General features: G+C 30.1%; 1 protein-coding gene across 1 annotated transcript; it reads right to left on the bottom strand.

Annotated features, from left to right (window-relative positions):
- Positions 1-2145: 2145 nt before the first annotated feature.
- Positions 2146-2844, bottom strand: LOC129310052 (uncharacterized). Its single transcript, XM_054951888.1, has one exon. The coding sequence runs from the start codon at positions 2713-2715 to the stop codon at positions 2365-2367; it is 351 nt and encodes a 116-aa protein (XP_054807863.1). The 5' UTR covers positions 2716-2844; the 3' UTR covers positions 2146-2364.
- Positions 2845-14527: the final 11683 nt, after the last annotated feature.

The following is a 14527-nucleotide window of genomic DNA, read 5'->3' on the forward strand; positions in this document are numbered from 1 at the left end:
TCCTTACTTAAAACTTAAAACATATATGATGTTACAAAATTTTCTTCAAATATTGAAATTACTATTATAAGTTGAAACTATTATTAATTTTAGTTGAAAAAACTAAAATCCACACTTGAAAATGGAATCAATAATAGTCTCAATCTATTATAGTAATTTTAATATCCAAAACTCACAACACTTGGGATTATAATTTTTTCAATTAAGATTAATAACAGTCTCAACCTACAATAATAATTTTAGTAATATATTTTCTTAATTTTATAAGTAGTTTACCTATATATTGATTGGCTTAATATTTAAAAATGACTTTAGTAGATTTTCAAATAACTATTATATATTCATAGGTGCCTTTTGACAATTCACAATTGAATTCTAGTTTCAGATTAAGAAACAACTCATTTCCAAGTGTGGAGCTTAGTTTTCTGAATTAAAATTAATAATAATCTCAACCTATTATAATAATTTAAGGAGTGTCTTTTTTTTTTAATTTTCTGAGTAAAGGTAATTTTATAAAGTCATATATGTTTTAAATTTCAAATAAGTACCGTGGTCCATTGCTGAATCTCAATAATGCAAGTTCTCTAATTATAATTGATAGTCTTATAATGGAGTCTTTAATTTTCATTTTCCCTAAAAAAATAAGGAAAACATCGCTTTAAGTACTTGTACTTTAGTCTTGTTTTGTAATCCATGTAACTTTTTTCATTATCTTAAATCCTTTATTTTTTTATTGTTATGCAACGCTTACCCTTTTAATTTAAAAAATATCTATAATGACTATGAGTTAGTTTTGATTGCGTTTGTTTTACTAATATGAACTTAACACTATTAAATTATGTGAAAATTTGATAGAAGCAATTTAGGTGAACTGAATTGTGAATTGCGTTAAATTTATGTTAGCAAAATAAATACCATTTAAGTTGACTCATGGTCCTTATAAGCATTTTTTTAACTAAAATAATTAAAGTTGTATACAAATAAAATAGTGGAGGCGATGAACAACAAAATAAACAAAATAAACAATAGGACGGATGAGAGTGAGGTCTCTATTTTTTTTTTATCATAAATGTCTCAACTTCTTAATCAAAAATCATGACCATTAATCAAGTCTATAATTAAAATAAATTCATTTAATGTAATTATAACCATTGATATCACTACATTAAATAAATTTGTTTTAGTTATAGATTCAATGAAGGGTCATGATTAAGAAGTGGACGATGAATGGTTGTGATTAATAAGTGAAAAGAAAATGATAATGAAAAAAAAAATGGAGAGACCTTATGGTAAAATAAGAGGAAGTGAAGAGAAAATAAATGAAAAGAAGCCAAACACAAAACAAAACAAAAAATCATGTATGTGCCAACTTAACTCACATGAGGGAAAGCTGCTGAAAATAAGAAAGCCTTGACGGATATATAATGTTTTGTGGCATGCAAACATTATTTGTATTTTTTATTATTTTTTTAAATACAGGGATTGTTTTTCATAATTTGTATATTCATTTCCTTTTTATGTTCATAATTAATAGTCATCTTTACAAGGCTCTTTTAGCAGCCCACACCCCTCCCAGAGGGGAGGTTGTGGGATTAAAGTTCTAGAGATGTATCTAGATTAGAGCCTATGGGGGCAATTGCCTCCACAAGGCTAGAAAAAAATTGTATATAATAATTATAAATATTTTAATTATCTCTCTCTTATACAAAAAAAATTCAGTTTCCCTTAAAAAGAGCTCATTTATCCCATTAAAAAATTTATTTAATTCAAATCTTATGTATATGTTATAATCTTAAATTAATAAAGGCGGTAATAATTTAAACAATAAATATTTAAACTTTTAGTAGTTTAAAAAATAATTAGTATTTATCTTTGGAAATTTTTTTGCTCGCACTACCTAATCATTCTAAGTCCGTGGTTGCATCGAGCCCCCAAGTGGCATGGGGGAAAAGGTGTGCGTGTGTGAGTCATCCTTCGGAAGGATTAGGTTAGGGTAAGCAACAGATAACAACAACAACAGTTGTATTTACAAACAATTTAACGCGCAGTCAAGAAAAGTAGTATAACCATTTACTAGCGAGAGAAGAGCTTCAAAAAATCAACGAAGAAGCCTTGGAAGGCTGAACTCGGCAACCAGGCTTGAAATAAGACAATTGAAGATGATCTGTTTCTTCATGATCATTATATCACTCAGACAAATTTTGCTTTATTTTAATAGAAACATAGGAGATTAATATACATCTACACTTGAGCAATTATACAAACACCATCATGGAAGAATACACTTACAAATATTCTCCAGTGAAATTAATTACTTGAAAGCACACAATCACAGTCTCACAGATCAGCAGCAAGGACCTTACACTACGCCGTGATACATGAGAACATCCGTCTGTGGCTGCTAAACCGGACGAGAGGCTTTGGAGCAGCACTGGTTGCATGCCGCTGAGAAGACGAGAACCGGCCCCCGGAAGTGAAATCTCCGACGGAATTATGCCGCCGGTGATGAGGATGATTATTGCTGGCTGAGTAAAGTTCACTCACCGTCTGGGTTGAATCAGGCCTCTGAAACTGATACAAATGGCTTTCAGAACCGCGGGGATAGATCTCGGCCATGTTTATGAGAGGAGAAGATACTGATCGGAGACGCTGGTATTCCCGGCGAGTTCGGCTTTTCTTCACTGCTCTGTAAACCAAAGGAAGAAGACCCTCCATTTGTGTGTCGACGAGACGAACGATGATCCCTGCTCTTGCCCTTTTTTCTCCTTCGAACTGAGAAATTAATAAATGGATTAATTCAAACCAGGAATTTATGCAATCAGAATATTCTAGGGAAGGTGGGAATGGAGCTGGAAGGGAACCATGACTTATATACTGATTATTATAAGGTTAAGTGGCCTTTCTCTGTTTTGTGCCCATATATTAATATTTTTTTTTTAAATAACTGGATAACGACCTAAATTTAGTCCAAGTCACTCATAATTTAACGATTTCAAATTTCTGTTAAAAGGATGGGTCTATATTTAATGTTTGATTAATTGTACTTTAAATATAATTACCTATAGGAGAATAATTGAGCGCAATAAAAAACTATTTTAAAAAGTGAATATTTTTTGAATTAAAAACATTTTAAAATTAAAAAACACTACAAAATTATTTAAATCTATAAGTTTTTAGAAATAAAAAGAATTTTTGCACATATAACCCATTTAATAAGATCAAACAAAGATAACAACCTAACATTTTAAATATTTTGCAATATGACCGGATTAATATTTCAGTTAAATTAAAATGATAAAAATATTCTTTTTCCTCAAATATGAAATCTCATTTTCATTCTCAAATTTAAATATATTATAACTACTAAACTGATGAAGTATCAAATATTAAAATGATATATGGATTATAAATGGGTCACAATTACAATCATTCAATTATAAAAGTTTTTCTATTTTATTACATAAGTTTTTTTTATTTGTTTTGGAGATAAAAAGAGAAAATCACACCCAATTGATTGTAAATGGACTACATTTCAGAATTTTTAAAACTTATTCCACAATTTTTTGTTAATATATTTTTCAAGGTAATTGAGCCAGTTTACTATAAATGAAACTAAATCAAGTAAAATAAAAATAAAATTTATTTTTATTTTTTATTTAAAATTTTGAAATTCTGGTTTTTTTTTAAGTAAGTTTATCCTGCTATTTCTTTTTATTCAGAAAGAAAGAAGAGATGGAGTGTAACACGGCAACGTGCTGTTTGACTTTGACTGTCAAGACGGCGATGATCATAGATGACACGCCAATATATACCAACTCTGCCACTTCTTCTGACGAGGAAGCTGCGATGCTGATCAAGATGGTTCCCACGCATGCCAGAATTTCTATCAATCCTATTTTTGCCTTCAAAATTAATTACAGGAAAAAAGTATGTCGTTCTTTTATGAAATCTAACTAGCCAACTCCATAAGTTATTTTATTATACAAATAATAAACAAATAAAAACTCACAGAGAATATATTAATACACGCTGTTTAAAAAGTATAAAATACCAATAATTCAACCGATCATCCATATTAATACAATTAATACATAAATCAATATAAAAAAACATAATTAAATTAATGAAGCTAAAATAAAACGTCTGTGGATCAAGTGAGGATAAAATACTTATTATATAAAGCAAAGCTATTGATCACAACACGTAATATGTAAACGACTAAACGAGTACTTGATGACGTGTTGGCCGATGCTATCTCTCGATGGCATCAAATCAAGAGGTTAAAACTCAAAGACATTGTCAATTTGTCACTTACTCCCTCCATCTTTATATATAAAAAAAATTATCATTTTTAATTTTTTTTATATAAATAAAATTACATTTTTTAATAAATATTTATTGTAAATTTTTTAAATTACTCCTCATAATTTGATCATTCATAGTCATAAGAGATAGCTAATGAAAGCTTGATTAACACAATTAATAAAGGTATTATGATTTAATTATTTTATTTTTAAACACAATTAATATAATTAATTGATTTTATTAAACTGTGTGATACAGTTTTTTTTTTTAGAGTAATTATTAAAGTTGAGATATAAAATGTTGGCGTTACCATCAGTCATTCAGACTTTCATTTTTTAAAAATTTTCTGCTAGTTATTTCAATCCCTAATCAGAAAAATATGCTTTGGAAGTTGTCGTCTAGAAGCTATCGATGTGCAAGTGACAAATTGAGGATGGGGAGAGAGATCATGAGCCTAGAAACAAAAAAAAAAAAAAGTGTCATTAATTTATTATTATTAATGAGTCATTATATCCCCAAACCAACCAAACAAGTTTTTAAGCTTTTGACCAAAACAAACAAACAAACAAGCTGCCTCATCCACTAAACCTCGAGCAGGATTCACTATGTGCCAAATATATTAGATTTCAAATTCAACGGCGGCATCAACACGTCCCAGTGGTAATATTGTTTATTATACATATTAAAAGCATTTTTAATTGCTAATGAACTGTGGAATGTACTAATATCTAAACAATCAAGTGGCCAGAATTTATGGAAGTTCTTAATCAACTGACCAATTATTTAATTTTAACAATCACCAAACATTTTTCAGATTTGTGAGGACTCTGACTTAGCCGCTTGCGTATTCAATGTTCGATAGCACTCGCAAATTTCTTTCTTCTTCTTTTTCACTGATAAAAAATAGCAAGAACTGATCGAACACTGAATCACACTGAGAAGAGAACTATTGGTATGTTAGGAAAATAAATGAAAGTACAATTTATTAGAGGGCTGTTGCGAAGCAAACGGAGCTTTTTCTTTTTTATGGGAAAAAAAAACGCAGCATGTTGTTTAAACTGATAGTACGTTGAGCAAAATTTTTTGTGTATTTTTTATATTTTATTTTGGATTAAATTATATTTTTTTCCCTAATGTTTTATCCAGAGAACATCTAATATAATTAAAGAATTTTGTATAACATTTTTGCCGTTTATGTAATTATTTCAGTGCACCTATTGCCCTGACATTAGATATTGCGGGATCCACATACATGTCTAGATGGCATACACATGACATCTACGTGACAAGTCAAAAATTGGAGGAAAAGATAACTGCTCTCTTCTCGTGAATAGAAAATGCAGAACATCTCCCCAAAATTTCTTCCTCAAAATTCATCAAAAACACCAGCAAAATCACCAGAACAGAGAAGCCAAACCAGATCGAGAAGGACAAGGCTGAGAAATCCTCACCTGGGAGAGCAGAAGAAGATGCTAAGCGAAATATACAAGAAAAAACACTAAAATTGTAATAGTTAGAGGAAATTTAAGGATTGTTTGACAACCTGTTTTGAGAACAGTTTTCTATTTTCCAGAACAAAAGAATAAAAAAATTTATTTGATAACGTGTTTTTAAATTTTTTTTGAAAAATGAAAAAATAAAATATTATTTTGAAAACAAAAAATAGAAACAATGTTTAATTGTTCTAAAATTATTATTTTGAAAAATAAGGAAAAATAAAGAAAAAAACTTATTTTCATTATTTTTTTATTTTTAGAACATGCTTTACAAAATATTAATTCTCATAATAATAAAACAAAAATAATTTCAAACAGGTCCTTAGTTCTCCACTAGTTGCAAGCTAAGTTACAAAGACCCACGCACAACAAATCTCAAGGGAATGCCTAAGGTCATGTTTGGTATAATGAAAGAGTTTTTGGTAGAATCGGAATCAGAATCGGAATCGGAAATTGAAATTGAAATTGAATTGGATTTAAAAGTGTGTTTGGTATGATAATGGAACCTTGATATAATTTTAATAAAATATAAGTACTTAAAATAAGAAAAGACCAAAGTGCCCTTTTTTAAATTAAAAAAAATTATCCCCATCAACCCAACAGTCCCATTCCTCTCCTTCTGCATCACGTCACTGCCTCCTTCTCCTCCTCATCTGAAGAGCATCCTCGCCACCGTCCGTCACCGTTCCGGCAAAGACCCCCTCCCCTTCTTCTTCTTCTTCTTCTCTGACAAGGATCCCTTCCTACATCTGTCGCCGCCTTCTCATGGTTCATCGTCATTGCTTTCTTCTTCTTCTCCGACAACACCTGATTGAATAAGAAGATGAAGACTAAAGAAGAAGAGAGGAGGAGATCGATATAGATGATGATGTCTTTCGAGTAGGGTGACAGTGACGACTGTTGCACTGTCCACTGCTGCTCGGTTCTTTATCATCATCGTCAAACCAAGAATGCTCTCACACACATATAGAGAGAGAGAGAGGTGATGGGCACTTTATCGACGGCGAGAATGCACGAACAATGATGGGTCCTTCATTATTGATAAGAATGCATGGTGAATGTTCATACCATGACACCGTAAGCCCCTTCCTTTTCTCCTCTTCTCAACTTTCTCTCTCTACTCATTCCTCTTTGACAGTGCACCCACTGCCCCCATCCTTTGTTCCATCTCTGCATCATGACTTACTTGCTAAACAAAGGTGTGAACTAAGAAGCTTGACGGAGATTTCGGGCCTTTCTTCTTGGGGTTAGCAGTGGATTGTGGTCGTCTTCCCGAGCGAGTAGTGGTCATCAACATATCTAGATGAAAGGGAATACATAATTGACAGTGATATTGGAAGAGGAAAAAACCACCTGTCACTAAAGGAAGGAGATGAAGCCAAGGAAGAAGAGCGATGCTTCTGCATTAAGAAGGAGATAGTTCGTGGAGGAGGAAGAAGGAAATCATGGAGGAGGGAGAAAGGGCAAACTGAAGAAAGGAAACCATGGAATCCGATTCCATGATGTATGTGATGAAATTGGATTCTGCCAAATTTCCTTGAATCTAGATTCCAAAAAATCATAATTATTGCATACCAAATACACATGTTAACAGATTCTATGTCCAATTTTATTTCTTTCTCCATGATTTCAAGCTACCAAACGGGGCCTAACAGATATTTGAAAGACGAAGCTCTGCTGGAGTTTTCCTAACACCACTTAGCATTTATGCCATGTGTGAGGTGGGAGCAAATTTTTGGGATCTGGTCAAGCCACGTGTGCAAGTTGATGGATTCAGTTTCTAGAAGGACAAGCGAGTCACTTGATTTCCTATGAGGTCGAGATTTTGAAGACTATTTTTTGATCTCTAGAAAATTACGCAAGCTTCGAATGGCCAAAACATTGCCTCTCTCTACCTTCATGTACTTCTAAACGTCATTCATCTCCACTGTCGAATCTATAGATAATAAACACGCACAAGCACACATGTATTTGTACATTTATAAAACATGTGTATTCAATTAAACATGCACGCGTGCACGTATTTATACATTTATGAAACTTGTGTATTCAATTAAATATGATTGTTTTTAATTAAATAAAAACATTTGTATTCTTTATAGATTATATATTTCATAACAAACTCTTATTATTAATATTATGAATATATTTAAATTCACTTATTTTAATTTCATTAGATAAAAGTATATTGGGTTTATAAGGTTAAATACTAGACAAAAATTCATACTTTTATGATTTAGAAAAATGGTTGAAAATAAAAATTAAAAGAAGTTAATAATGTAACATCCCAATTTAAATTTTAATAATTGATTTGGGTTAATAGAAATTTTGAAAAAATATTTAGAGGTAAGCAAATTAGTAGAAAATGATTATTAAATCTAACTTAGGATATAATTCTAAATTAATTTTTTTAAAAAAATTAATTAATTAATTAATTAAAAAAATAATATTATTAAATTATTATTACTATTATAAAAAAGAGAAAGGTATGAATAAAAAAAAGACGAGGAGAACAAAAGACTTTCGGCCGCCGGATGCATGATGTGTATAAAATAATAAAAAAAAACAAGAAGAAGAAGAGAGAGGAAAGAAGAAATAATAAAAAAATGTGTGGGACCCACTGAATTTTTATAAAAACTCACCCGTTTCCTTTCGTTTCTTCAATTCTTTTCCTGTGCGCGAGCTGAGGCGGAGAGAACCCGAGTCGCCGGTGCGAAATATCTAAATTTTTAAGATAAGAGTTTTTAATAGGATATTTAGGGTATGATTTTAAACTTTTTAAAACTAAGCAAGTGTTCTAAAAATTTTTCTTAGTCATCCTTCTTCTTTGATTTCTGAGTTTGTAGTGGTAGAAAATTTAAGATCTGGAAGAGGGATGAATTTATGTTGAATAAATATGGTTTTTGATGTTGTCAGTAGTATAATAAATGTTCTAGAGTATAAATTTATTGATGATCTTTGAATTTGTGGCTTATGGATTAAATTCTAAACTAGATCTGAAAATATATGTTGATTTATTGAGGTTTAGATGATTATTTGGGATGAGAAATGAATTATTATGGCTATAGGATTATGATTCTAAGCTAGAGACTCAATTTTTAATTTTTAGGTATTTTAGGTATGAATTTATGAAATAAAAAGAAAAATTTGACAATAGAAATTAGTTTAGAAGTTGATTTTTAGATTATTAATGTTTATTGATAATTAAAAGAGGAGTTAAAAATTTTACTTAATAGTATTGACTCTAATTTGTATTAAGATTGAGATTAGGAATTATGTTATATTTTTAATTATATTATTAGAATTATTTTATTAGTTTCAAAAACTGAAACTAATATTTATAAATAATATGTTATTTGTAGATTGTATTATTGGTGAAGATAGTGGTGGGAGAGAAATTGTAAGGAATAATTTATTGAAAAAGCCACGAGGTAACCATGCTTTTAAATTGTGATTAGTGTTACTTCATGTTAATTGGGTGATTATTGAGAAAATTATGAATTTTGTAATATTGTATAATTGTGCAATGTTATTATGAATTTGTTTGATTATTTATGGGAGGTGTGAGGAGACTTGCTATTATTGTTGTATTTATGTGCCACGTGGTACGCCCTATTGGAGCTCAATAGGTGGCTTGTAAGGGCTCGGGCTAATCTACCTTTGGTCGGGTAATTTAACACCGAGTGAGGGTTACGGCTCGAGGTTAATGGAGGAATATAAGGATGGTTGTTTGTATGTATTGTAATATTTCTTATATTTGTTAGAATTATATTATTTTTAATTCTCATTTAGTAAGCACACATTTAACTGTTTGTATACACTATCATAAATTGGCTTTGGTTACTGGGACTTTTGAGTCTCATTATGTGGTTAACAATTTTCAGGAGAAGAGCCACGAGTGACACGTGGAGGAGTCCCAGAGGCTTGGTGGTATAGATCCACTGTCTCTTTTGGGTATTTAATTTATGATTTATAATGTGTTATATTGCCAATATTAGGGCTTTTTGTTTATTGTCAATTATATGAATATATAAATGTAATCATGCCTTTCAAACTATTTCTATTTTTAGTACAATTTGGATTACTGTAATTTTAATATTTGGTTTACTTTGGATTGATTAAAATGGCATGATTATAAGGTCAAATAACTGGCTTGTGTTGAAAATTAACTAAATTGCTTATTTTACTTGTTGGGAGTATAAGGATGGACAAATGTGATTTAGCCTAATGGCATGTGGGAGGTAAAAATTTATCTGAAATGTTATAGTGTGTGAATTGAAGCCAATTATAAAATATTTTATATTGAAATTATTGATATAAAAATGTGTTGGGTGGCTGTAACTCAACTATGGTTGAGTTAAATTATTTAAAAAAAAATTTGTGTGTTACAAATAATGTATTCATATTTTTATCTATCATTACCTATAGAGATAAAGAGAGATAAATAAGAATAATTGATGTTGAAGTAAAGATTTGTTTTATTACGTGGAAAGACAACATGAGCAGCCAAGTGTAAGAAGTGACAAATGCAAAGTAAAAATATTAAGGTAAGGGGTTAAAACTATAATTTTTTTTGTTTTAAATATCATGCCTTGTTACATATGGTACAAAAATTTTAAAAAAATTTGGGGGGCCATAACCCCATCCAAGCATTACCTAGGTTTGTAGTCGCGCGCGCGTAACATCTAAAAAATTTAATCATGATTAATTAATTTAATGAGTGTTATTAGTGAATCGATGAAGTGTGTGGTCAAAAAGGATATAGTTAGTGTATTTGACTTTGATTTTAGCCTAAAATATGCGTCTGAATTGATGGTCAAGGAAAGACGAGGAAAAAGTAATGAATTGCTCTCTGTGTCATGTGCCACAACGTGTGGGCAATCCACCGCTACGCACAAAGGCAAATTAGCATGGATTGAACCTCGCCACAACACATAGCTAAAAATCTAATTTTATTAGTTTGCATTTTAAGTGCTAAATTAGAAGTGGAGGAAAGAGAAAATGCAAGGGCACATCTAAGGCTTTGCTAGAGCATAACATTGGTTCCTATTGGTGATATTTAAAGGCTCTCAAACACTTAAGGTGAGTAGTTCATGCTTTTATCTTCCCTTCTCTACCATATATACGAAGAGTAAACTTAAGGTTTAAGCATTAATAGTGGTTTTCAATCCATGGGAGTTATGGGTCTAAGCCCATTGGTTAAAATATATATAATGGGAGTTATTTGAGATAATTAAACCTTACATTGATGATTTTATCAAGAGTTAGCTTGGAGGAGTTATTTTCATGCGAATTTTGCAATTAATATGGTTGTTGGGAGAGTTTAATACTCATTAATGATGGTTAGATAACTTATTAATGATAATGTGGGTCAATGAAATCTAATGAACCTAATGGATATGAATGGGTAATGAATTATTGGATTGATTAAATAGAGAATGTGGAGTTATGGTATTTGAATTGTTACAAATGGGATAATGATGATATCATTGTTATATAAATTGTAGATAAATTCATTTTCGGCACCATTATAGCTTGTGGAACCTTTGGAAGTTGGTATTGTGAGAGGCAAATTTTTGACCTCTTAAAGGTTTAAGATAACCAAGGAAAATTTAATTTATATAGTTGAATATTAATTGATTAGTTGTTAAAAATGGGTTGATTTGAATCATGATTTATATTTTGAACTATTGATGCAATTTTGGCAAATGTTGAACTTATGAAGTTGTGGAATGATTTTAAAAATGAAACCCTTATGCATGCTATCTATGAGTGATTGTTGTTTTCGATTGATGGCAAGTTGTAAAAATTGCTAAAATGTGATGCAATATATGGAGCAGCATGGAGTATATGAGTATGGGCATGTGAGTTTATATGACATGAATTGATCGATTTGAACGCACAAACATGTAAGTTGTGCGCAGCACGATTATTGGTGGGAGTTTTCTTAAGGAGAGGAGTAGATGATTAAATTTATGTAGTATTGGTAGTAACCGTTGGAATCAAAAACTTGTCTTGGCACCGACTGTTGGAATCAAGAGATCACTCTTGTCTCATAATTGATTTAGGACTATCCCACTTATTCTATAAAAGACTCAAACATTATTAATCTTCACTAGTTCATGAGGAGGTTAGATTAGAGGTACAATACCTCATAGTTATTAATATCAGGGGAAGCTTGATTATACAAGTGAATGAGTTGACCCTGACTAGTAGCTCCTCACAAGTGAAAGATTGGGTTGATCCATGAAGGACGTAGTCACCGAATAGCCACCGATTTTATGTCAAAGGCAATGGAAGGGCATAAGATTGACATTTGATTATGTATATAAATCTGGCCACATCGTCGTTAGTATTATGGTCTGGCATGTGTTAGGGGCGCTTGGTTGGTATTATTGCGACCCCATGATGTGCTTTGTCATTTATGTGGTTATATGTATATTAAGTTCGGTCATATGATTGTTAGTATTGTGAACCATGGCTATATTCATTATATGTGCTATATCGTGAGATTTTGTCTATCTACATCTATTTTAAATTGATATATAACTATATAAATTAGGTGAAATTTACTTACTGAATGGTTGTACTTATCTCTTAATTCTCAATATTTTTAAGGGCCTAGCTCATCAGATCCGGTTAGGGGAAAGCATGCGGAGGTGTAAGGTTGTGGTGAAAATCCTACTTATGCCTCTCTACTTTATTTATGTGTATTTATTTTGTAAAATATCAAATTAAATCACATGTCATTATTTTGAGCTACTTGCATTAGTTTTGTGTCTCGCTTATGTATTTTGTGTCCTAAGTTAATGAGTTTTAGTTGTAAAACTTTAGATAGGGCTAAAATATTCGTACAAATAGCAACATATGTATTTGGATTGATTTAGAATGAAAAGAAATGATTTGTGCAAGAATTTCCCCCTTATGTTTTATGTATATTGGGGTTGAATGGTTTGTGCAGTTTGATTACACTAGAAATAGTTTCAGGTTTACTTTTTCAAATCATTTTCCTTATATTCCACAATTAAACTTTAAGTTTATTTTCAATTCACAAGTTGTAATTACTTTGGATAGGACTAAAATATTTGTACAAAATAGCAGTATATGTATTTTGATTGACTTGGAATGAAAAACAATGATTTGTGCAAGAATTTCCCCCTTTATGTTTTATGCATATTAGAGTTGAATGATTTGTGCAGTTTGATTACACTAGAAATAGTTTAGGCTTACTTTTCCAAATCATTTACCTTATGTTCCACAATTAAACTTAAGTTTATTTTCAATTCACAAGTTGTAATTACTGCAATTTTGTACTTTGTTTTTCATTAATCAAAAACATCCTTTACAACAATTTATTTGCATTTTCAGATTCAGGTGAACTGAGATAAAAGAGCTCGAAGATCCTATATTCATAATTAAAACTCCACATTTCTAACACGTTTGATTTTTATCATCTAAATGCAACATCTAATTTGTGAAAAACAATAAGCGTGTGTGTATTCAAGTGACTTTTCTTATAGGTTTTAAAATTACTTGCAATTAACTCTCTGTCCTGAATGAAGTTTATATTATAATCAATCCATTATAATAAAATTATAATATTTTGCTGCTGTTTACTTCCGATAGGATTCTTGTAGACGTTTTTCTTCCAGATTGTGGCTTTTAGTTTTTTACGCTACACAGTAACATTTGGCTTCAAAAATCATACATTATGAAATTATTTTTAATTAAGTACTGTTTAATATTTTTTATCTATATTAGTTAAAAAGTGTTTTATAACCAGAAATACTGGTGGGTAAAAAAAACGTGAAATATTTATTGGTAGTATTTAAAAAAATGGGCGAACCAAAACCAGTGTTTGGTAATTTCACTACTCAGTCCCTAAGCATTGAAGTGTGTACTTGACTCGAGTTGTGGCATCGCTCATGAAGCAAAGGAGTGAGCTGGCATAGTAGACTTAGTGCCTGTTTGCATCTGTATCTATAATCAATTATTCGGACCCTAACCATTTTGATAAAAAAACACCTAACACCCCCATTTTTTCATAATCAAGTATTTGAATGAAAACCACGTTTTTTCTCAAGCAGGCTTGTGTCCTCCCTGTGCTAGGCTTACAAAAAAAATTTCCAGCACAAAAAAATGATTGAATGTGTTGTTTAAGGAATCAACACAATTTTTTTATTGTTGAAAAAAATACACATTTTTTTATAAATAATTTACTTAACTAATTTTTTAATAATATTTATCAAAGTATTTTTTTTACTTGTCAATATAAATAGTTAAATATTAAAAAATTACATAATAAATGTTTTGTATTCGACTAAAAAATACTTAATATTAATATTAATATAATTTTAATTTTTATAATTAATCAAGTATAAAGTTTAAATAATATATTTCACTTGTTAAATAAAGTTGAATAAATTTAATAATATTATTATATATAATTTTATTAATATTTTTATTTTTAAAAGGAATGTTTTTATGATAATTTAAATATTTAAAGTTAATTGCGACTAAACATTAATATATTTTTAATTCTATTAGAATTAATTTTTAAAAAATACTATTTAAATATAAGTACATTATAATATCATCAATTATAATTTAAATTAATCATATTAATTATTTTTTATAATTAATTATATGCAAGTAAAATCAAAACGGCGGTCATAGAAAATCCGAAGAGGAGTATTTGATTTTGAAGGCCCAAGGAGAATCTAGAA

The sequence above is a fragment of the Prosopis cineraria genome, unplaced genomic scaffold (assembly GCF_029017545.1).
Source record: "Prosopis cineraria cultivar Desert tree isolate PC_DT_omini unplaced genomic scaffold, ASM2901754v1 PC4, whole genome shotgun sequence".
NCBI classification, from domain to species: Eukaryota; Viridiplantae; Streptophyta; class Magnoliopsida; order Fabales; family Fabaceae; genus Prosopis; species Prosopis cineraria.

Excerpts from the sequence above, each read along its gene's own strand:
- LOC129310052 (XM_054951888.1), bottom strand. The coding sequence starts at position 2,715 with ATGGAGGGTCTTCTTCCTTTGGTTTACAGAGCAGTGAAGAAAAGCCGA.